This window comes from Anoplopoma fimbria, chromosome 11 (assembly GCF_027596085.1).
Source record: "Anoplopoma fimbria isolate UVic2021 breed Golden Eagle Sablefish chromosome 11, Afim_UVic_2022, whole genome shotgun sequence".
Taxonomy (NCBI): Eukaryota; Metazoa; Chordata; class Actinopteri; order Perciformes; family Anoplopomatidae; genus Anoplopoma; species Anoplopoma fimbria.
The window spans coordinates 20,267,226-20,291,849 of NC_072459.1; the positions used below are offsets into that span (position 1 = coordinate 20,267,226).

Below are 24,624 nucleotides of genomic sequence, written 5' to 3' on the forward strand. Positions count from 1 at the left end.
TTTATCAGGTCTGTTTGCTCAAGGACAAGCAAACAACTTTTAAAATGTTTGTTTTCTGAAAGGAGTTTGGATCAGGCACTGCTAGGCTATGCTAACATTGCTCCATCGTCCCTCAAAATAACGTCATCTAGGCATTAATACGGAAGCAACGTTATTCTTTCTACAATATAGACAGTCTATGGTTTAAACACACATAGTTTTGTCTGGTCCCTGTACATATATGAGGTACTATCGTAGAGCTCTGGGTGCCCACTGATGACTACAATATTTTTCTCCATTTCTTTCTCAACAAAATTGAGGACATCCCAATACTGTTAAGCTTTCAGGCCACAGCATCATGCTAATTTCTCAAACGATTTTAAATATTTCAATTCACGTTAATACTCGAATTGAGCGAATAATGTGTTTATGCGACAAATGCGTGTCTATTTGCATCTTCCACTTGTCTTTCTATGCAATGGTGCCAAGTGAAAAATTCCCTTTGAATTTGGTGTAAACACGTCATTACACATTGCAAGACCTGTAAGTAACCTCTACTCTGTTTGTTCCAGGTCCAATCAGCCAGAAGATGTACGCTGTTCTTCCCTGCGGAGGAATTGGGGTGAGGCTTCCTATCTAAGTCCACCTCTCTGTACGTGTCTGAACATCAGTGTTTTAGCTCTGGTTTGATCTCCGTGCTCTCCGTTCTCGTCAGGTGGACAGTGACACCGTGTGGAACGAGATGCACTCGTCGGCGGCGGTCCGCATGGCGGTGGGCTCAGTCATCGAACTGGCCTTCAGAGTGGCGGCGGGGGAGCTGAAGGTAACATGCAGGGGAACACTCACTAGTGTACTCCGTTTTTACTGTTAGACAAATGTGACACATCATGTGACTCGTCTTTTACTATGTGTCTGTTTTCATTCTAGAATGGCTTCGCAGTGGTGCGTCCTCCAGGACACCACGCTGAGGAATCCACCGCCATGTCAGTACAAGATCATTGTTACACAGCTGAATACCTCATTACATCTCATGTTGGAGATGACTAACGGCATGTACCGCTCTTTGTGTGTACGGATGTGTGTGTGTGTGTGTGTGTGTGTGTGTGTGTGTGTGTGTGTGTGTGTGTGTGTGTGTGTGTGTGTGTGTGTGTGTGTGTGTGTGTGTGTGTGTGTGTGTGTGTGTGTGTGTGTGTGTGAACAGGGGGTTTTGTTTCTTTAATTCAGTAGCCATTACTGCCAAGCTGTTGCAACAGAAGCTGGGAGTGGGCAAGATCCTCATCGTGGACTGGGTGAGTAGCACCGACACACACACACACACACACACACACACACACACACACACACACACACACACACACACACACACACACACACACACACACACACACAATCTGTCAGCATTGTCACCGGGAAAGAATCTTACTTTTTTATTTACTTCTACCTTCCGCATAAAAGCGTAAAATACTCATTAAAAATAATCATTATTCATAGAGAATTACATTTTTATTTCAATATTTTGGGATAAAATGATGGAATACAATGATGATCAACTTCTGTGAAATTTGGTCGGGGCCCCCGCACCTGTAATCTAGGCTTCACAAAATCTTTTTGATTTAATTGTTTTCCTCAACTGATTTCCACTGTCCATATTCACATAACACTGACATGATTGTTCGGCTAACTGTTCATATGATAAGAGCCAAAACCCTCAACTCTCAGTACCTGCACCTTAATGAAGATCCTGCTGATAAACTGCAAAGAAATACACCTGCAGATTATTTGACTACAATTTAAAGGCAAAGTTTCAGTCACAAATAACCGAACTGCATGGGTCAATGCAGTGTAAAATTAGATAAACTATCATTTTAGAGAGACAGCAAATCTGACTCAAGGACTTTACTCTGAAACTAAAAGCTAAAATGAAAACATTTCCAATTCAAACCCAGAAGTGCTGTACCATGTATCAAAATTAAAAAAATGTCCCACACCTGCCAAGCACCCCACTGGTACTCAGATTTTTTTTGTAGATGTGGTTGTAAGAGGATTTTATCCATGCTCGGTGTATTACCTACAATAAAGGGCGGTCTGCACGCCCCCAGTTTCTCCAAACTGGCTGCGCATTATTTTACCACCTAAAAAAGTAAATATCTGTCTAAGAGTATGCTAAATTTAGAAAATGTTCACTGCCTCTTGCTGGGAAACTGAAGCTGATATATTCTTCTTCGCTATCGTCAAAGACACAAGACTCCTTTGACAAAAATAGTTATTTTACCTTTCATGGACTACCACGGGCGTCTATGGTTAGTTAGTTAGTGTTAATGTGTGACTTTGGTATTTTAAAGGTTCAGTAGGGATTAGGTATGATCAAGGCAGCGGTAGACCAGCAAATCGCGTTTTCTGCGTGGGGAAAAAAGATATATTTTTCTCAATGGAATCCTGTGACTGTGAAGCATAGATGTATACAACGGCTTCAGTTCCCCGACAGAAAGGGGCCGTCTGATGGCAAGATAAAGAGGTGAAAATATTATAAATAAAGCTTATACTTTACTTGATAATTACTTTTTTTGGTGAGTTACAAACATTTTGGTGCTGCCCCCATCCACAGCTGGAAATGCTTTGCTCCTGTGCTGGTACTCCTGTATGTTTCTCCAAACTGTGGGCGTGGATAAAAACCTCAAACAACCTCACTTAAAAAAAAAAACAACTATCCCTTTAACAGTTTTCTAAGCAGGCTTTTATGCCATCAAAGAGAACGAATCTGGATGAAGAGTTGACCAAACACAGTGTGTTCAGAGTGTCTGTATCACAACAGCCTATTGACCTTCTCTCTCGCACCAATGCGACCTGTCACTGCAGGACATTCACCATGGCAACGGCACCCAGCAGGCCTTCTACAGTGACCCAAACGTCCTCTACATCTCCCTCCACCGCTACGACGACGGAAACTTCTTTCCTGGCAGCGGAGCTCCTGAGGAGGTACACACACACACACACACACACACACACACACACCACAAATCACACACCAAAGAGGGGATAATTCAGAATTAGGTTTAACTACTGTCATGCCCCATGTTTTGAAAATAACTAATAACTACAACAGTCATTGTACACCCACTGGAAAGTCTCTCTGACCTTTTAGCTAAATGGTGAATCTCCCCCACTGGGTATAAGTCAACTCTTATCTTAGAACAAACACTTAAGCAATGGTGATAATATCAACAGTATTTGGAACAGAGTGGGTAAAAGCCTCTCCTGCTTATGAAACAGTAAGTAATACAGAGTAAGAGTAAAACAAACACACAGAGACAGCCTCCCTCTTAGCAGGCTCCTGATTGGCTCCCCAGTCCATCATTCATCAATCATATGGTGGGTTTAAGTGCGACTGTATGTGGCAACCTTTTTTTACACACATTAACTTGAACAAGATGGATGTAGAATCATCAGGAAAGAAAATAAATCATAGACTCACTTTTGCAGTTGATTCCATACAGTATGGCTTGATTTGCATTTCAAGTAAAAAAGGAGTATATTCACTCATTTCAAATATGTAGTAATACTTTATTAAGTTGTCGACACTGAATTAAGTGTTGTGACTTTTGGTATATTGACCAGCCGCCACTGCGTAGTACCTTTTTAAACACCCAGTAGTCCATGTGATTTACTGCTAATTTAATCTACAAATATTGGTGGTTCTTTGGTGTTTGTTCCATATTTTATTGACTGACACGGACACACATGAATAAATCTCTCTCCCTCTCCCCAGGTGGGATCAGGTGCTGGTGTTGGTTTCAATGTGAACATAGCGTGGACCGGAGGAGTGGAGCCGCCTATGGGGGACGTGGAGTACCTCACTGCCTTTAGGTAAACATTATTAGGAAGTCTGGTGTAATAATATTAATATTCATAAAAATGCTTTAAGGAAGCAACATGCTGTTAAATGTGTGTGTGTGTGCGTGTAGGAGCGTAGTGATGCCCATTGCCCAGCATTTCAGTCCAGACGTGGTACTGGTGTCTGCAGGCTTCGATGCTGTGGAGGGTCATCAGTCTCCTCTGGGAGGATACAACGTCTCCGCTAAGTGTAAGTGCCACACCGGTTACCGTGGTGACCACGAACCAAGACAATTCTTTGAACGCTGACATCTCTGCGTCATGATTACCAATTACTTTTAAAGTGTGTGTGTGTGTGTGTGTGTGTGTGTGTGTGTGTGTGTGTGTGTGTGTGTGTGTGTGTGTGTGTGTGTGTGTGTGTGTGTGTGTGTGTGTGTGTGTGTGTGTGTGTGTGTGTGTGTGTGTGTGTGTGTGTGTGTTGGCAGGTTTCGGTCAGCTAACGCAGCTGCTTATGGGTCTAGCGGGCGGGCGCGTCGTTATGGCGCTGGAGGGCGGTCATGACCTCACGGCCATCTGTGACGCGTCGGAGGCCTGTGTCGCCTCGCTTCTGGGAGAACCGGTGAGAGAGACCATCTCTGTAAATAATATGGCATTATAAGCAGCACCAGTAAGACAAGTACTCGGTCCTTAGTATACTTTGTGGTGATGATTTTGAGCATGTAAGTACAAACAAACAGCCAACTTTACTTCTCAGTGCAACAATATTGTCCATTTGAATGTTAAAGGAACGGATCATCATTTTGGGAAATGTGCTTATTTGCTTTTTATTTCGGAGTCAGGACTTGGTTAGCGTAGCTTAGCATAAAGATTGGAAAACGAGAAACAGCTAGCCTGGTTCTGTCCAAGTTGAAAAATACGCCTACCAAAACCTAAAAAGCTCATTGGTTAACACACTGATTTCTACTCCCGCCCACACACCTGGCCAAGCCAATCATGAGCCGAGCGCGACCACACTATGTTACCACACTAGCTTAAGAGCCACCTAGCTACCACGCTAGCACAACGGTAGTCGTTTGGCTAGAAAGACACAACTAGCAACCATAATATCTATATAAATACATTCATGATCAAATGGACTGACGTTCTATGACACAGACTTGCAATTCGAGTTTTAGAAACTACCACCTGAGTGTCTGATATGAACACACACAACGGTCCCACAACGCTGGCCACAACAGTGGCAGTGTTGCTTAGCTAGCTAGCGACACGGTTAGTGACAGTATGAACTAAAGACTGTATTCAAAGATCTTTTTATACAGTCTTTGTTCAAAACAGAACATCATCGTTATTTAAAATTACAAGTTTCATATCCTCTTGACGCTCCTACTCTGCGTAGATTTACCAAGCTTCCTTCACCGCGACTATCTATTTCATTATGAGCAGCTGCCAATCATGACGTCACACTCCTTTTTAATAGCATCAACTAACTTATTAAAACCAAACATTTCAGAAAAATGAACATTTGAGCATACGTTAACGTGATGATAACTACCTAAACTAAGCGAAGCCATCTTTCAGAAAAATGTGTTAAGTGCTGTTTGCCACCAGGGGGATCAAGATGTTTTGGCTCTAATTTTAGGCGAGCTGTTACGTCGTTCATCTTTATATACAGTCCGTGGTCAAATAAATAAGTTGTATTTGAAGATGTTACTGTTCATGCTAAAAGTATTTATTTAGCAAGCAACAATTGGATCCCAGAGTTTAGTCATCACAGTGAGGTTACCAAGTGGTGGTACCATCATGTTTCTGTATAGGATCAGAACCCAAAACCTGCTCACTGATCTGGCAGTATTGACTAATGAAGCCACGCCCATTTCTTTATTCATTCTATCTCAAGTGTAATCACAAGTCAACAGTCTCGGCGGGAAATTTCTTCATGTGTCACAAGTCATGTGACATGACACCATCACATTCTGACTAGCGTACAACTACTGCAATTAACATGTTAAAGCAGTATCTTAATGTTATTTGTTATAACACATTTCATGAAACCTTAATACCTCAGTTTTCAGTATAAAGATGCATGTTATTCATATAATTTGCATTCTTGATTGTCCTTCTTAAATTGCGTGTGTTGTGTTAATATCCATGTGGCACACTCTGTTATGACATCAAAGTGTTACATATATGCACGTTAGAAAAACACAAGGCATATTGATATATTCTGACAAATCACCATGACCTCTAATACTGCTCAGTGTCTGTTAGACCGTTGTGGAGTCTCTCCAAAAAGTTTCCTCCAGCTCGTTCAGTCCCTTACACTGTACATTTCATTGTAAAACGGGTAAAATATTTGCTTAAATGCAGGCGCAAGGTGATCAAAGGCATGCAACGAATTTCCTCTTATAGTTCGACAGGAAGTTAAAAGACCATCAGAGCAGAGTCAGTCCTTTTTAGCTGAGAAGCATAAAGCGGATAGCTGGAGATACTAAGTGTAAATCAGCACACTTTAGACGTGCTGGTAAATGTAATGTTTTTCAATTTCCACAGAGCCGGTCAAGCTCTTTTTCCCTCCTGCTTCTGTTCATTATGCTAAGCTAGGCTAAACACCTCATGATTCCAAAACGATTCATACCAAGATTGGTATTCATCTTCACACCTGACTCTTAGAGGGACAGTGAATAAGTGATTTTCCCACAAAATGTTGAACTATTCCTTTAGACACAGATCAGATTTGTGTTTGCTGGATCTATTTTACTGTCTTGAACATAAAATACAGAAGTTGATCTTTCTGCTAACACACACACTCTCTGTCTCTCCCAGTGTGACTCTTTGTTCCAGTGGCCTCAGGAGAAGCCATGTCCAAAAGCTTGGGCCTCACTGGATAGAGTAATAGAGATCCAGAGTAAGAAACACACACACACACACACACACACACACACACACACACACACACACACACACACACACACACATACACACACATTAAATATACACAATGATGAGAAGCTACAGCAAGCCTTCATCGCTCTTCCTCTCTCCGTCCCTCCTCCAGATAAACACTGGCCGTGTCTCCAGAGTCTGTCCCAGACGAGCGGCCACTCGCTATTGGATGACCCCCTGGGGGCTCAGGGCCAATCGGAGAAGGACGAGGCAGAGACGGTCAGCGCCATGGCCTCGCTCAGTGTTGATGTTGAGCAGCCGGGCTTGGATCCAGACAATGCAGACACCAGCAGGTCAGCAGGGCACTGTGACGGCATTTATAAGGGGACTAAGGAGCAGCCACATGTCCGTTTATTGCTGTTTTGCCAAAACGAGAACTAATAGTAACTAGCGCAAAGACGTGGCTGGTGGATTCTCAGTTTTTATTTACCAAAATATGTATTCAAATTATGATAAAAATAATGTTGTATTGAAGGATATTTTTGCAAGAACAATATTCACACATATACACATTCTGTGTAAACTGAACTTTGAGCTAGCTCTTGTGAAGAGCAGGCGGCAACCTCTGGTTCTGCCGAATGAATCCAATGCGGAAGTGTCTTTAAACTTGCATTCTCTCTACTGACCAGCAGGGCAACTTGATTTACATATAGATATGTTTTGACAAGTGCTGTTAAATCTGACATTGTTTAATTTCCCCCTCAGGTCCACAGAGGAGCCAATGGAGGAAGAGCCCGTATTGTAGGAAGAGCTTAAAGGAGAATCACACAAAAACACTACAAATTCACCTTCTTCTGGCACCTCCTCTTCCTTCTCTTCTTCCTCCGCAGAGTGTGCGAGGGTGCACACACATATTCACACACACACAGAGCAGAATTGTGCCGCTGTGGAGGACTCACGTTATGGCTGAGGAGAACGTTACGGACGCAGAAGAAGACGGGACTGTGGAAAACACGGACACGTCTCTTTTTCTTCATCGGCGATCCCGGGGAGGAGCAAACGACTTGTTGGCATCTCCATGGAAACCAGAGGAGGAGAAGGTCAGCAAAAGGGACACGTCTTGTAACCTGCATACTTCACCACCTGTACACAGCACCACTGAATTTATTTCCCTTCCATCTGTCTCTCCGTTTCGTCCCTGCTCCTCTGTTCCCCCAGCGGGACCACGACTGTGGGGTTTTGAGACAAAACGGCAGACACCAAGTGGACGACTGGTCCTCTTGTCTGTCTGTCAGGGAATCAGGCCGAGCAAACGCGTGGCCGGCTCTGGTGGAGGAGGAGTAAACTGTTTTTTAAAATGAGGAACTAGGTGCCTTTTAAAAAAAAAAAAATAAGAAGAAAAATGACGTCCAATCAGAAACCACAATACACCACCGCCGCAGCACCTCAGCAAACCAACCAGCCAATCAGGACTGAAGAAACACTGATGCACACGCTCATACTGCTGTCGTTTCAGTCAGTTCATTTTCTCGTTTCTTCATCTGGATGCCTTAATTTGTTCTTATCTCACTATTCAGCAACCCTGAGAGAGAGAATATATATATATATATATATATATATATATATATATATATATATATATATATATATAGTTAGGTTTTATATATATATTCAGAAAATGTAATGAAACTGCTAAGAATTGTATTTTCTTTTAAATCTGACAACATTCATGCCAGGTACTCCCAACAGACTTTAATTTAGTTTCGGGAAGAAAATCTTCTAAAGCCATCGTTACACACTGGAAATCCCCAGCAAAAGTCTCCATTGAATATTAATATAATTAAAGTTAATATGATATTCACTCAGGCTTTTATGGGATTGGTTGTAAGCGTCTCAGGATCAGGCCCGTTTTAGCAGTATTCATTTGGTTGAGATATGTAGACCGCCTCTCCGTCTCTCTCTCTCTCTGTCACTCGTTTCGCTTGAGAGTCATGTGAGCCTGGCCCCGCCCCTTCTTCTCGGAAAGGGGATTGTGGGATTGTGGCACGTTTTTCGACAACACCACAACGACCACCACCTCCCTCTTTTATTTTATTTTTTTAAATGTAATATTTCCTCTCTGGTGTAAATACTTTCTCCTGTCCTGTTGCCCATGGTTATGTCACAGCAGACTCAGTGTGGTCACTTTTCTATATCTGTACATACATATATGTATAAAAAACACAAATTACTTTCTCTTTTTGTATAAAAAAAAAGAAAAAATAATATTATTATTGTACACACACAATATATATAAATATATATTGTTTTATCCAATCAAATTGGATTTATGAATATATTCTATTTGGAGATTTGATGTTTTAAAGATTTGGTTGTTGACAGGAAGTAAGCACATGGTCTGATGTCATCAGACCGCCACCTGTTTGTTTGTTTGTTTGTTTGTTTGTTTGTTTGTTTGTTTGTTTGTTTGTTTGTTAACAGATGTTGAGGATGGCTGGACACTCGTCGTGGTTGTTGTTTGTGTTGGAGGTGAACAGCGGAGCTCCAGTTCCTCTGGCAGGACCAAGCATGCAGCGCTGCACAGGCAAACAGCAGCAATTACAGACAGGCGGACATTAAGCTGAAAGGTCATGTTGGTGAATAGGTTGGTCCAGTGATGACATGTTTTTGCAGTCCAGCAGGGAGCTACGCTGCAATCCATAGTACTCGGAACACGAAAAGTGCAATGAAACGGTCATTCAAGTCAGAATTCCGAGTTCACCGACATAACCAGCAACATGGCAACGCACACAGTGAACCGTAAGCAGAATAACCTTTTCAACCTTTAACATTATGTAGTAATGGTGTTGTGAAACACGCTGAGGCAACGTTGCAGTGAACATTTCCATTAAGTTGATTTGTGCTCAATAGGAGTCTTTTGCGCGAGGTTTTCAACAGATCCTTAAAACGTCTTAAATCAGATTATCAGAATTAAAGTTGACCATTTTTTTTGTAAAAATCACATTTTTAGTTACAGTAGGTCTTCCTTTTTTTTTTTAAGTTGATGCCGAGTTGCATCCCCCCACAGAATCCACTACTTGTGAATATTAAAGTGGTTTAAGGATAGTTTCCGTCGCCAGAGACTTGCCATATGAACACCAGTTAGCCGCGTCCATGTTTTTCCTGAGCCGACGCAGTGGGACACATTAAGATCAGAATTTGTGAATAGTGCTAACTATTGACCTCCGACATCCAACGGATTGCAGCATTAGCTTGCCCCTCCATGGATAATCATATTCACAGCCCTGACCCCCAACAACACAGGACACACTTGCGTTTTCTTTTCACAGTTACTTCGGTTCTTCCACCGGCCGCCAATTTCAGTATTAGGGATAGTAACCATAAAGTACTCACACTAATATTGTTTAATAACTGGGGATAGCTACTGATAGCTAACTGTTCCTTTGTGCTGTAAATTAAGCCTTCATTTTCTCAGGAGTTCGTACCAGGTGGCAGATAGAATTGCGTAGTGAAAGCCCAAATATAAACTTTAACTCTAATTTCCACGTTAATGGAGACCTTTTCTTGGTCAGGGTAGGTGGGTGCATTTTCCCGCCATTGAAGTGACTAAGAAGATTGCCAACCATCCTGTAAATGAATATTTCAATATCCTTGTAACAAATTTTATTATTCTTTACATAACCCAACTTCTTTAGCTTCACGATTAAGCTGCACCAAACCAATTTTATTTTAAAGTTTAGTTTTAGTTGGCAAATCAATTACACAGTATCCTTCTATTGAAGACAGTGTGTTTTCTGTACAGCTTTAAAAAGAACCGTTCGGCCAAAAGATGGAGACACCGAATGGATGCAGAGCCTCAGAACTGGACCATTCTATTACCCACATCTATAAATACTCAACTCTTCCCAGACACAACCTCACTAAAGTCCATTTCCCATTACCCTCTGCTGTGTAGCAAGTGTCGTAGCTGACGCTGCTAACCTCTGGGTCCCATCTGTTGGAAGCAATATAACTCTGATAGAGCCGCATTGACTGGGAGAACGACAATGTCCAGCACACGCGTTGCCATGGTCGCACAATCACGGAGATCCCTCTGGCTTTTGTGGGGTCGAGTGCAAGCATTGATTGATCAATGGGTTGATTGATTTATTGGGCTGTGTTACCTGGCGGTTCAGTCTAGTCTTTTTTGTACATGTGTAAACACTAGGGCCGTTTCATCCGTCGTACCGGCAGACGGTTATAGCAGCGCCTCGGGCAGGAAGAGGGGGGCGGGAATTGTTAATGCAAGATGCCCGACAAAATTTAGCTATGGAACCCGGTAGAACGAATAAACGGTTGAGCTCGACTGGAGTTCATGCGGGGGAAAAAAACAGCAGCTGAAATGGAACGAGAAAGCGGCAACAACCCAGAATGACAATAAAGCAATTTATACCCCAATTAAAAATGCCTTAGTAACAAAACTACTATGTTTTAAACTACCATCAACAACAAATCGTATTTTGCCAGCATCTAGTGACCATTAGAGGAACTGCACATATATTGTTTTCAACATTAAGGGGCAATTCTTGTTTATCATAACTTGGGCCTTATTTTTTTGTAGTTTTAGGCCATCATGTCCAGAGATAATAAGAACAATGTAGTAAACCCAGTTCATCTGTAATTGAGAACACAAGTTTGTTGGAGAAAGAAACACGAGAAGTCACAAACAAATGAAACCCCACGCCGTACTTGTCATAGCTGTGCAGAAAACAGTGTTCCTGAACGGTGAGGGAGAATTGCTGACTCTTCGAGTTCGCTCTCTGACAGTTAAACCGTCAGGTGAAGTGGTTTACAGCGAGTGTTCCCCAACCCAAAGAGCAGCAGCTTCTACTCAGGACATTTTAGTAGATTAAACATTTGTATGAGTTGCAAGCAGTTCAACCAAAGAGGTATTTTTAAGAAGCAATTATCACAATAAAAAGAGAAACTTTTTCTTTTTTAAATATATTTTTTTGGGCTGATTCTTGTTTTTCTTTTAATTTTCTTTCCTGCCTATCATTTCGCCAATACTCTGATTTATCTAATAATTCAACATCTTGTCCTTCTACAGAGGTTTAATGGGACTCGTCCGGATAAAATAGGGGCCAACTGTTTAAGTGAATTTGGCTGATTTCTTATATTCACATAATGCTGGAAAGGTGCATTCATTTTGCATTTTCTGTCACCTATCCAGAAATATGTTTAAAATCCGGGATGGAACTTGACTATTGACCTCAGGCTTTTTTTAATTCCCCTTGGTATAAATGCAGCTATAAATACATCCAACTGTAGACACGCTATTCAAACTAAGTCACTTTTAGCTTTTTGTAGTGGTGATGTTGCTGCGTTACCAGATTTCAGCTTCCTTTTGTGAGTTCAACTGTTAGCCAAAACTACAAAAAAAAGACCAAGATTGAAATAAACAGAGGTTGGAGTGGTTGCTGCCTGGTTTCCGATTAGGAGGCTTTAACAGTTCTAAGTTTCTATCCTGCACATTGAAAACTAACAATACAATCCCCCAATATCAACAGTGCTGATAGAGTCTGATGGTTTTGGTCGTCAGGGTGACGAATCTTGCCGTTTCGGCGTCTCCTCCCCGGTCCAGAGGCTGCACAGCTTTACCGTCGCTACCGCCCACACACACGAACACAAACACGCACACACAGGTGAATCGCACACTTTCACGGAATATTTTGCTACACAAGTTAAATACTGTATATTTCTGGATGTGTTTGATACCGTGGTGTAAATGTAGTGTCCTGCTATGATGCGGTGTGTGTGTGTGTGTGTGTGTGTGTGTGTGTGTGTGTGTGTGTGTGTGTGTGTGTGTGTGTGTGTGTGTGTGTGTGTGTGTGTGTGTGTGTGTGTGTGTGTGTGTGTGTGTGTGTGTGTGTGGGGGGGAGGAGGGGTATTTTTGGACTCTCGGGTGGGGACAGAGGAGGTTCGGTGTCGGTGTGACTGTCGCCTTCTCCCTCCCTCTCTCTCTTTTACCTCCGTCTCTTTTCGAGGGGAGACGTTCTCTCTGTTACCTTTTTCCGGCTCGTGACTGAAAAATTGGGAGGAAAAAAAGAAACGTCGTTTTGTTGAAATCGATCACAAGCACATTCCTGACTCTTCTCTGTCCTGTGCTGTCGTTTTATCCAGATTCTTTCCTGTCGCGACAATACAACATGTGTCTAGTTCTCGCCGACTCACATGTATATAAAGCGCATATTTGTGTACACATGTGCAATACACGCTATTCGAGCAATCTATTACTGTGACTATTATTGATGATGATACTTGTCCCCTTTCTCTCGAAGTTTCAGCCCGTTTTTTTCCTTCTCGTCCTGATTTTCCTGTCGATGAATTGTGTTGCAGGAGCTTAAAAAGGGAAGAAGGTGACTCTTGTGATCCTTCACACTTTAATTTCGGGGGGTTCACAGACATTTTAATGAAGCCCTTTTTTATTACTCTCACTGTAATGTTGTGACGTTGATCCTGATTATTTGTTTATTTGTGTTTTTTTTAAGTGGGCCTGTTGTTAAACTTGTCTGGAAACTCAATAAAGCAATTCACTGACTGTCTGTTGCAGTTACTAATTTTCGTAGAAAGGTTTCCAAAGGTGAACCTCCTTTGGACAGAGCAGGGCTAGATGATTCCCTCGTTTCTGCTCTGTATGCCAAGCGAAGGTTCACCTTCAACAAGACAATGACCCGAAGCACACAGCTAAAATACTAACCGACTACTGGCATACCTAAATGTGAGTGGTATCAATCCTCTCATCTAACTCACACGGGGGAAAAAAGAATCAACATTTCCCAAAATGTTGAGCTATTTGTTTAAGTTTGAAGTCAAATCAGTCGTCAGAAACATCACATCTTCCAGCCCTTCTTGTCATTATCTTTGATATTTTATAATTATATATATATGTCAACTAAACAGTGTTCTGGTCAACTGCACGTTTTAAATTGACACCAACAGCATTACGCTAGAAATTTGTGAGAATCTTGTCCTTCAAAAGTGAACTCTAACCTAAACATTTTTAAAAATTCAGGTGCACTTAAAAGCAGGACTGTAGTCAGCATTTAAGAAATACTGCGGTCATGGTTCCAGGTGATAGTATTTTTATGCTTTATTTGTTCAGTTTACGGTTGACATTTTCTGTGCATTTTATTTCCCAACATAAAGGTGTCAGTGTTGTTACTCCAGTTATAAAGTTTCGGTGGAAAATACAGATTACCATATTTATTTATCCTAGAGTGGGAACAATTAATTGATTAAATTACAAGTCAATCGATCTGAAGGAATTGGCAAATATTGTATGTATTGTTAATAACTGATTATTTGTTAAGTTGTTCTTAAGCCACCAAAGCATGATATTATGTCATGAAAATGTTGTAAAAAATCATAGTATAGTGTGTCTAAAAAGTCATAGTATAGTATATCAAAAAAGTAAAAAGAAGTCATAGTATAGTATGTCATAAAATATCATTAAAAAACGCAGTTAAGTGGGTCAAAAAAGTGATTAACAAAACCCATAGTATAGTATTTTAGATAAAAATCCAGTTAAGTATAATAAATAATATAATAAAAGGCATTAAAAAAATCTTAGTATGTCTAAAAAGTCAACAAACTCCACTAAGACATATAATGCTAAGAGCCAAAGAATATTATGTCACAAAAAAGGCAGGGTATAGTATATTGAAAAAGTCATGTCAAAAGAAAAGTTATTAAAAAATGTTTTATCAAAAAAGATCATAAAAACATGCTGTAGTATTTAATTAAAAAATCATTAAAAAATAATATATTATGTCAAAAAAGGATCTTAGAAAAGTCATAATATAGTATGACAAAAAGGTCATAGAATAATATTTAGAAAAAGCCACAATATAGTTTTATTTAAAAAGTCATAAAAAAACGTAGTTGATAGTGTGTCAGTAAAGTCCAAGCATAGTATATGGAATAAAACATAGTATAGTAAAAAAAAAAAACTAAAAAGCACTCATATTGTAGTATGTCGAAAAAGTAATCAATCAATCAACCAACCCATAGTATGTATAAAAAAAAAAAAAAAAAAAAAAAAAAAAAAGGTTATAAAAAGTCATACTATAGTATGTCACAAAAAGTCAAACTTTAGTATTCCCAAAAAAATGTCATAAAGAGTCATAGTATAGTATTTAAAAAAAGACAAAAAAATCAATCAAAGTCAATGTAATTTGTCGAAGAAAATCCTAGAAAGTCATTGTGTAATGTGTGTGAAAAAAGTCATAGTATGGAATGTAGCAAAAAGACAATACAAAGTCATTGTTTAGTATGTTGGGAAAATGTCATGAAAAGTCATAGTATAGTACTTCGAAAAAATGTAGTATAGTATGTCCAAAAAAAGTTCTAAAAAGTCATACTATTGTGTGTCGGAAAAAAAAGGCAATAAGAGTTAAAAAAAAATTATTATAGTATAGTATGTCAAAGAAAAGTCATAGTATAGTATATCATAAAAAGTCATAGTATAGTATGTCGAATGAAGTCATTAAAGTAAAACTATTGTAGTAGGTCATTATAGTATGTCCAAAAAAACCTCATCAAACGTCATAGTATAGTATGTCCAAAGAAAACTCTTAAAAAGTCATAGTATGGTATGCCAAAATCATAAGAAATCCTAGTGTAATGTCTGGAAAAAGACATAGTATAGTATGTCAAAAAAAGTAATATGGTAGTATGTCAGAAAATGTCAGAAAAGTCATATTATAGTATTCCCAAAAAATAATTGTATAGTATGTCAAAAAATCCTAAAAAAGATTTGTAATGTGTCTGAAGAAAGTCATAGTCATGTATGCCAAAAAAAAAGTCACATGTTGTAAAAAACTCATTAAAAGTCTAACTATAGAATGTCCCAAAAACGTTAGAAAAAGTCATAGTATAGTATGTCAAAAAAAGGGATAGTATAGCACTATGAAAAAAAGTTAAAAAAGGGGATAGTATAGTATGTCCAAACGGGAAGAAAATAAAATCATGTCAAGTTTAGTCAGTCTAAAAAAGTCATGGTAAAGTATGTCGAAAACAATCCTAGTATCTATGTCAAAAAAAGTCACTAAATAATATTACAGTCCAGCTCAACGCCAGCAACATAAATGAGTAACCAGACAAGGCAATAAATAAGCACATTTATTTGGGGAATATCAAAACATTTCCAAAACCATAATGGAAAGTCAGAAATCAGCAATGTAAGCATATTTAGGTGTGTGCCCATCAAAATGAAATCAGCAGAGGAAGAGCCATCCATGTTCAGTTGGTTAGTTTTTATAGCTGGAACAACACCATGCTCAGCTATGGCTTATCAGAAGACAACCAGTGTCCTGCGTGAGAAAGAACAATCAAGGAAAAGGTAAAAAAAAGAACCCTGGTAGATTGGCAGGGCTGTTACAATAGTCAGTAATAGTAATAATAAGTCATTGTATAACAGGTAAAAAAAAAAAAGGTCTTAGTATAGTATGTCGAAGAAAGTAATAAAAAGTCATAGTATTGTATGTCTGAAAAAAGACAAAGCATAGTATGCCTTAAAAAAAAGTCATAGTATAGTAAGTCAAAGAAAAGGTCATAGTATAAATCAAAGTATATCCAAAAAACATCGTAAAAAGGCTTGGTATAGTATAAAGAAAAAAAAGTCATAGTTTATTATGTCAAAAAAAGGTCAAAAAAACCCTCATAGTATAGTATGTCGAAAAAAAGGCATAGTATATTATGGCGAAAAACATCATGAAAAGTAATTGCATAGTATGTCAAAAATAAATTCATAGTATAGTATGTCCAAAAAAGTCATACAAAATCATAAAAAGTCATAGTATAGTATGTCCAAACAACATCATAAAAAGTCATGGTATAGGTTGTCCCCAAAAAACACCATAAAAAGTAATATATAGTAAGCCTAAAAAAGGCATAGTATATGTTCAACATTTTTTTCATAAAAAGTCATAGTTTAGTAAGTCGAAAAAAAGTCATAAAAAATCTAACTATAGTATGTCCAAATAACCATATAAAAACTCAAAGTATAGTATGTCAAACAAAGTCATGGTGTAGTATTTCAAACAAAAGTCAATATAGTATTTTAAAGAAACTCATAGTATAGTATGTCAAAGAAATTTCATAAAAAGTAATTGAATATTAGTATAGTATTTTGAAATAAGTCATAGAACAGTATTTAGAAATGAATGTAAAAAGACAAAGTATAGCAGGTCTGTCAAAGAAAAGTCATAGTATAGTATGTCAACGAAAGTCAAACTCTGTATGTCCACACATTTTGTCACAAAATGCCCAAAAACGTTATAGTGTAGCTTGTCAAAAATAGTCCTTGTAATGTAGGTCGAAAAAGTCACAGTATAGAACAGGGGTGTCCAAACTACTCCATTTTTAATTGGCCCGCTACAAATTCTAAAAACATAATGAAATATTCGCGGGACGCTGTGTTGCGACAGCCAATCAGCGTTGAGCTTCTCCTCCTGTCACTCTGTCATCGATCAGCCAATCAGCGTTGAGCTTCTCCTCCTGTCACTCTGTCATCGATCAGCCAATCAGCGTTGAGCTTCTCCTCCTGTCACTCTGTCATCGAGCCGAGCTCCGTTCACAAAACAGGCATTTTAAAAGTGATGTCCTTCTCCTCCTGCAGAGAGAACTAACAAAACATGAATTCCGACTTTTTACAAACCACCATCATTATGTTGTTATTTCAGCGTCCCTTTTTGTACATTAATTGCAATTAAATCACAGTAAAAATGTTTATTTTCGGTTCATACGGCTCGAATAAATCCACAGATGATGTTATGAACTCAGACAAGACGGCGTTTAGTTTCCCAGGATATCTGGGACTGCCACAACAAGTAGAAAGCAGAAATAGTATTTATTTATTGCATGCAGTATTTAATATTTAATAGTATATCTAACCCTAACCCAAAAGTTTGGACACCCCTGGTATAGAATGTAAAACATTTTTTTTAAAGTCTGTGTATAGTATGTCAAAAAACTTTGTTTTAAAAGCCAGAGCTAAAGTATATAAAAAAGTCATATGTTGAAAAAGGCAACTAAAGAGTATAATTCAGTAATTATTCAGTATGTCGAAAAAAGTAATAAATAATCAAAGTATTGTATGTAGAAAAAGGTCATAGTATAGTATGTCGAAAAGGTCATAAAAAGGTCAACTAGTATGTCAAAAAAAGTCACTTTCAACAAACTATAGTTTGTTGAAAATGTCAAAGTAATAGTATAATATGTCAAAAGTAAGTTAAATAAAAGTCAAATTGTATCCTGAAAAAAGACAAAATCGGTGAGTTATATTTGTTGAAAATATCATATATGTTGAGAAAAGTAATTGTAAAGTATGTCGGGAAGTCATATTATAGTTTGTTAATAGTTTGTTAGAAAAAACATAGTATAGTATGTCTACAAATGTCATAGTATGCATGTTGAAATAAAGTTGAAATAAGTCATAGTATAGTACATAGAAAAGTCATTAAAAAAGTATTAAACGTCATGGTATAGTATGTCATATTATATGAAAAGTCATAATAAGGTCGCATAAAAATCATATTATAGTATGTCAAAAGGTCATAGTATACTATTTCCAAAAAAGTTAAAGTGGAGTGTGTCAAAAAAAGTATTTGTAATATACGTCGAAAAAGTCATAAAAAATTCATAGTAAAGTTTTTTTTTTTAAAGTCATAAAATAGCACTAAAGAGCATAATACAGTATGTCGGAAAAAGTAAAATAAAAATCATAGTATAATGATAATTAGGGTCGTATGTAGAAAAATGTGATAGTAAAGTATGTCCATAAAAGTCATAGCACAGTGTGGAAAAAAGTTGAAAATAGTCATTGCCTAATATGTTAAAAAATGTACGACAGTGATCACTATACTGTTTGATTACTTTTGTGTGTTTATTAGGAGTCATTTTCACCATCATTAATTAATGTTTCACATCCATTGTTTCATATGTTTTTTTCCACCCAACACATCCTGACAATTACTGTAACATTAAGTGTTTATATTAAACACTGCTACATGTAGCTACATGAAGTCACGTCCTCTTCACAACGAATGTTGACTCTGTAGGTCATTTCTCACAAATGCACCTGTACAAACAGATAACAGAGTTTTTGTAGAAATACTGAGCTAACATTTTGTGACAGAGGCATACAGTATACATGTAGCAGTATTTACCTCAGGCAGCCGTCACAGAAACCTGTAATCATAGGTGCCAATGTTGTTCATTTCTCCTTGATTTTGGATTTGATTCCCACTGGAACGTTCAAGGTACAAGTGCAGCTAAACTCGTTTACAGCAGTTTCATAGTATGCAAAGACGCAGACTGGAAACACTGACCATTCAGAGAAGACTGGGCATTTCAGGAGGGGAGCCTGATACAGCAATGGGTATAAGAGTATAAGAGAAATGGTTTGTTTGAACACTAAAACGTGAACATTTTCCACTAGAAAACTGATATAAAAGGCAAAAACTCCCAAAATTCACTGTTTCCAGTTAGTTTTCAAATGTAGAAGATTTGATCAACTGCCGTTCAAAGACATTTGTCCTCTTGTGCTGTGAGAATTTTTTTTTTTTTTTTACTTTTGACAATTTAGATGAATTGAGAAAAATACATAACTCAATAAATAATTAAAATAATCATTAGTTGTAACTGATTTATTTTATTTGAGTTAAATATCATCATTTAAATAATGTAATCAGCTTTTTTTAACAATAAAAATAATTCAGCGTCAGGTTTGTCGCATAAACTCCAGCCATCCAATCACCAACCTGCCACTGGCTATCTTAGCCGCTAACATTTCCATTCATTTATGAATATTAAATGTGATGTGAGCCGAGAGAGAATTACAGAATCACATATAAATGAGCTGGTATCACTGAACAATTGATCAAACACTATGTACATTTCAGAGCCCATATTTTTACATTTATACAAAAGAGAAACACAATGTGCTTATCCCAAAAAATAAACAGTATTTTAACAGATTCACACTATCCGAGTTTCTTTTAAAAACAAGGCCACTTCCTTTCTCTCTGAAAGAGTTTGTTTTCTGTAAGTCAACGTGGATATGTGGTTAGTACGTGTACTAACTCTCCGGTGAGTAGATCTTGATGAGGTGTTGCGGCTCGGTGGGATAGCCGGTGACGGGGCAGCGGCGGTTGGCTTTAACGTAAGTGTAGATGCAGCGGTAGCAGAAGACGTAGCCGGAGGTGGACAGCACCGTGGAGTTGGTGCGGAGCCCGTGGCACAGCGGACAGTCCCTGCTGTTGGCGACAGGCTGAGCTTCTTTGGCTGACGGAGATTCCCGCCCGCTCCGCTCCTGCCGCAGGTGGAGTGGGGGCGGGGGGGCGGGCAGGGAGGTGAGGGTCTTAACAATACTCTGGTTGTCGGAGGAGTACCACCACTCCAGGAACTGCAGGAAGAAGACGCCCAGAGAGAGGGAGGTGGAGAGGGACACGGCCGCGCCACGCGCCGCCTGAGACATCAACCACCAGCCTCTCTGCAACAGGCTGCAAACAGGAGCACAATGCATTGTGGGTGGTGGATTCAGGAACTAAGTCTTTAAAACTTTTCCTAACTATAACTTATTTTACTTTGTTCTGTGAGCTTTTCTGTTGCAAGTGCATCCATTCCACTGCAGGTAACTTTAGCAATGCCATACGAAGTCTAATCATTAGAACAAGCTAATAAATGAAAGCTAACCATCACTTAGCTAATTGTTGAGCTGTGAATGTATTTAAAAGAGTTTGGAACTTTTTGTTTTGTACTTTTTGTTAACAAACTGCTTATGTTGATTATTTTATTAATGAATTGTCTTTTTTTCTCACAAAATAAAAACAACGATAAGAGTATCGATAAGGGCACTAGTATCAATAAAATCCTAATGATACCCATACCTGGGTGCATGTTCTTAAGATTTGTTCATTACCATAATCAATGCCGCCCAAACAATTTAAGACAGTCTATCTGCTTCATGTTACCAAAGACTAAAAAGAAGAATATCACATAACAGAGCTCAACGTCCTGCTGTTGGATATCAGCAGACAAAACATTACAACAAGTTATCAAGTGTCAGTATCCGTATATGAGGAACAGAAAACATTAGGAAACATATATATAGCTACCAGTGAGCCTCAAAGGGCAAAAAAAGATTGTCCTCAATTTGTAGGAGGGCTCAGATTGGTTGTAACTCTTACCACTGACTGAATATTAAACGGACACGTACCTCCCGTCAGCTGGGTTGCCAGGTCTGCTGCTCTTCAGCTCCATGTCTCTGATATCCTGAGCGTTCAGTCGTGCCAGTCTGACCCTGGCCAGCCACAGCAGGGGATTATGGGTCCCGGCGACTCCAAAGACAAAGAGCAGCTGCTGGCAGAAGACCCAGGCCTGCCAGGCAGAGCTGACGTACGGGTACGCCGCCACGGCCGCCCGGTACAGCCTCTGGCTCCGGGTCTGCGCCAGCCGGATGGAGAAGTCCTCCTCGTCCCTCTGCCGAGCCAGTGTCGCCTCCAGCTTGGCCCGGAGGTACGGCGCCAGGCACAGGAGGAGGAGAGAGCGCCAGCGCGACTTCCCGCGAACAGGGAATCCTCGCCATCCAGACACTCTCTTCAGGCCGTAGAAGTTCTCGGAGAAGGAGGCGCTGCAGTGGGACAGGAAGTGGTTCTGGAGGAGGAGGTCTAGCAGCAGGTAGAGCTCATCGAAGCGGTGCCACAGGAAGCCGAAACGGGACGGGTTGGACTCTGCCAGAACCTGAGAGGTTCACCAACACAAAAGTAGGCTGAGGTTTAACTGGAGAGCATATTTTCTGGCTTAATCAATTAATAGGCGGTCTCATCTAAAATAAATAAATAAATAAATAAATATATATATATATATAAATAAATAAATAATATATATATTTAATTTAATACAATTTAATTTAAAATTAAATTGAATTAATTAAATTGAATTAAATACAAAAAGAAAATGACAAATATTTTAAAACAATTTTAATATGAGAATACAAAAATTCTAATAAAATTAAATAAAAATAAATTGAGATACAGTTAAGTACAATGCAGCGAAAGAAAAAGCTTTATACAAATGTGACTCAATTCCTTCCAACAACTACCGTGGAACTACAGCTAAAAGCTATAATCTGGTACGGTGCATCAAATGGTGACAATTATTTTTTGAACTGTACATGGTCCCTTTTAAGTGAAATAAATGAATTAAGAATAACTGTTCTTGGTGTTATGGTACCTGATCTGACTTTACACTAATGCTAAGTACAGCAGCTGAGGCAAATAAATGAAAAATGCATCAGTTTGAAGTCGAAACATGGAATCATACATCAGTTATTATTTTTTTTTTTTATCATGAACAGTCTGAGCCTACCAAATGGGAAGATCCCAGAACTTAAGGTCTGCATGAACACAATATGGATTTTAATAAATATGTTTTCCAATCCAAATGGCAATACTTTTTATTTATTTAGAAAAAAACGTATGAAAAAAAGTTCCCAAAAATAGTGATTTTAAGTGGCAAAAATCCTACTTTTAAAAGTCATGCAGATCTTACACATTATCAAACAAATGCATTCCAAATTTTTGACACAAAAAAATAAATGAATATTAAAAGTTAAAAACAGTCACACTGACGAGCCTTACAGATTTTAAAGCCACTCCCTCACCTTGACAGCGTGTCTCAGTGCCGGTCGGACCGCCTCCATCAGAGACTCCTGAGCCAGGACCTCGAAGATGGACGGCTGCTCGTTGGCAGAGGTGGAGGTCAGATGGGCTCCGGCCTCGGCCATGGCTTCTGCAGAACCACACGTAAGGACTTCTTATTTTGCATCATAGATGGACAAGCAGTCTAAAACTCTGGAGGAACAGCATACGACTATTAACATACTCAAGTCACAGAGCTATGGATGGGTTATTCTGAAAGATGAATCTCTTATAGTGGTTTTTATTGTCCCTGCATTTTAATTTTCCCTAAAGATTTGAATCATTTGGAAAACAATCTGGTTAAAAGAATACATCTTTCCCTTTGGAATTAAACGTACTTTAACTAGTTTCCCAAGCTACTACTGTATCCCACAGTAATAGCAAAAATTGATAAAAGTTGTAATTTTGGTTCACTTTACACTTCAGTCATTCATCTTTGTTTGGGTTAGGAAACAGAATTGCACCTCTTAGAAAAAACTGTTGTTCAAACAATAATCTGGATTTTAGAAGGATCCCTTTATCGTTCAGACGACATGGATTCTTAGCATTGTGACAGGTATGCAACTTTAATATTAAGACACAAAGCGGTGATGCACAGGTGTGTAAAAAATAATACGGTCTGTTTGCATCGCATGCTTTTGTGACAAAATATCATAGGTATTCATATTTCAAGTATTCCTCAAACATGTATAAAACACTTATCAGTTATACAGTATATCACTTAATTGTGAAGCTACCCCTATTAAAGAAAAGCATGTCATGGTCCATTTTACATTAACAATGCAGTGTTGCGTTGGGAGAGACACCTCTAACAAAGTTAAAAAAAGGACCGTTAGCAAGTATTAGCCAGTGTTTGACTAACATACAGTTGGGCTCCCATCCACCCATCTTCACATTCACTATTATACAACTCTCTTAATGCACCTAGCCAGAGTTGAATCCCAAATCTTAAAGCATGTCCACTTTAGCAACCAAACCAAACATGCTAACCAATATAACACTATGCAATCTTTTAAAACAAGTTGGGAAGAAAGCAATAAAACGTCATTATGTCATACATCATGCATGTGCTACCATGTGATGTGACTTTGGGGTGTTCTCAACGCGTTTCCACAACATAACCGTAAGCAGTCTATTTAAAATACTATCATCCATTCACCACTATTTTAACGTTAATATGATCCTGAACACAACTTTTCATAACTTCTTGTCTGTTCCATAACAGACTTAATTCTCAGCTAAAGGAAAATAGAAGAATGTCGAGAAGTTTTCTAGAATAACACAAGAATGACTGTTTTCCAGGACAGTAGGAACCATGATAATATTTGCTGGTTAAATATTTTCTAAGTAGGTATTTGCATCTTTAATAAAGATCTTTATTGATCTTTTTTAATTTCAAATTTGAAATGGTTTGTTTTGGTTAGAATTATACTGATCATTTGTGCAAAAAAGTATGATCCCTCTAAGATCTTGTTTGAATCCCACTTAGTTAAACGTTCGGTTCCAATGACCCATTCATAAAGGTTAAAGTGCACTACAACATGAGCAACAAAGCCGGTGACTTCAAGCAATACACCTTTTGAGTTCATTTGAATGTGGCCTGCTTTTATCAAAAAGCTATAGACAACTCTAAATATGAAATTCTTGTTATAAATTCTGTGAGAACTCAATATATGTTTAAAGCTAGCTAGCTAGAAGTAAGCTAACGTTCTCTAACCTGGTTAAACGCAATTACAAATAAAACCAAGGACAAAGTGCACCTCTGGCCACAAAGAGACGTAAAGTATAAATATATTATATTAATAACCAGAAGAGACGGGTTGTTAGTAACGGATAATGTTTGCAGCCATGTCACTTAAACTTACATTCCTATGCTAACGTTAGCTGGGAGTTAGCACTGCGTCGCTGATGTTTCCCGGAGTCTCTTCCGGCTTCGTCAATATCACATGGTCTTTAGAAAACACTAGCTAAAGCAACAGCAGAGAGACTGGTGCTTTGCCATTTTTCTTCTGTTACTGAATGACCACTCGACGCTGCATGGTGCACAAGTACCACCCACAACAGCCACTACTACTACTACTACTACTACCACTACTACTCCCTCTTCTTCTTCTTCTTCTTCTTTTGTTTTTATTTCCGGCCAGCTGGCATCCTTTAAGATGCTCTACAGCCCCCTAGTGGATTCAAT

The 24,624-nt window shown here is 38.7% G+C and overlaps 2 protein-coding genes across 2 annotated transcripts in view; one reads left to right on the forward strand and one right to left on the reverse strand.

Moving 5' to 3' along the window:
* Positions 1-8,274, forward strand: part of hdac5 (histone deacetylase 5) — a 50,690-nt gene extending 42,416 nt beyond the window's left edge. The window contains 11 exon segments of the mRNA XM_054608330.1: positions 552-601; positions 695-802; positions 907-962; positions 1,181-1,268; positions 2,836-2,955; positions 3,746-3,843; positions 3,942-4,060; positions 4,296-4,429; positions 6,634-6,715; positions 6,866-7,046; positions 7,459-8,274. Coding sequence (XP_054464305.1) covers positions 552-601; positions 695-802; positions 907-962; positions 1,181-1,268; positions 2,836-2,955; positions 3,746-3,843; positions 3,942-4,060; positions 4,296-4,429; positions 6,634-6,715; positions 6,866-7,046; positions 7,459-7,498 — 1,076 coding nt within the window. The 3' untranslated portion in view covers positions 7,499-8,274.
* Positions 8,275-18,605: 10,331 nt separating this feature from the next.
* pex12 (peroxisomal biogenesis factor 12) lies at positions 18,606-24,498 on the reverse strand. The gene is made up of 4 exons (XM_054607890.1): positions 24,302-24,498; positions 22,400-22,527; positions 20,954-21,477; positions 18,606-20,237 (listed from the first exon to the last, which is right to left on the reverse strand). The coding sequence occupies exons 2-4, from the start codon at positions 22,520-22,522 to the stop codon at positions 19,814-19,816; spliced, it is 1,071 nt and encodes a 356-aa protein (XP_054463865.1). The 5' UTR covers positions 22,523-22,527; positions 24,302-24,498; the 3' UTR covers positions 18,606-19,813.
* Positions 24,499-24,624: the final 126 nt, after the last annotated feature.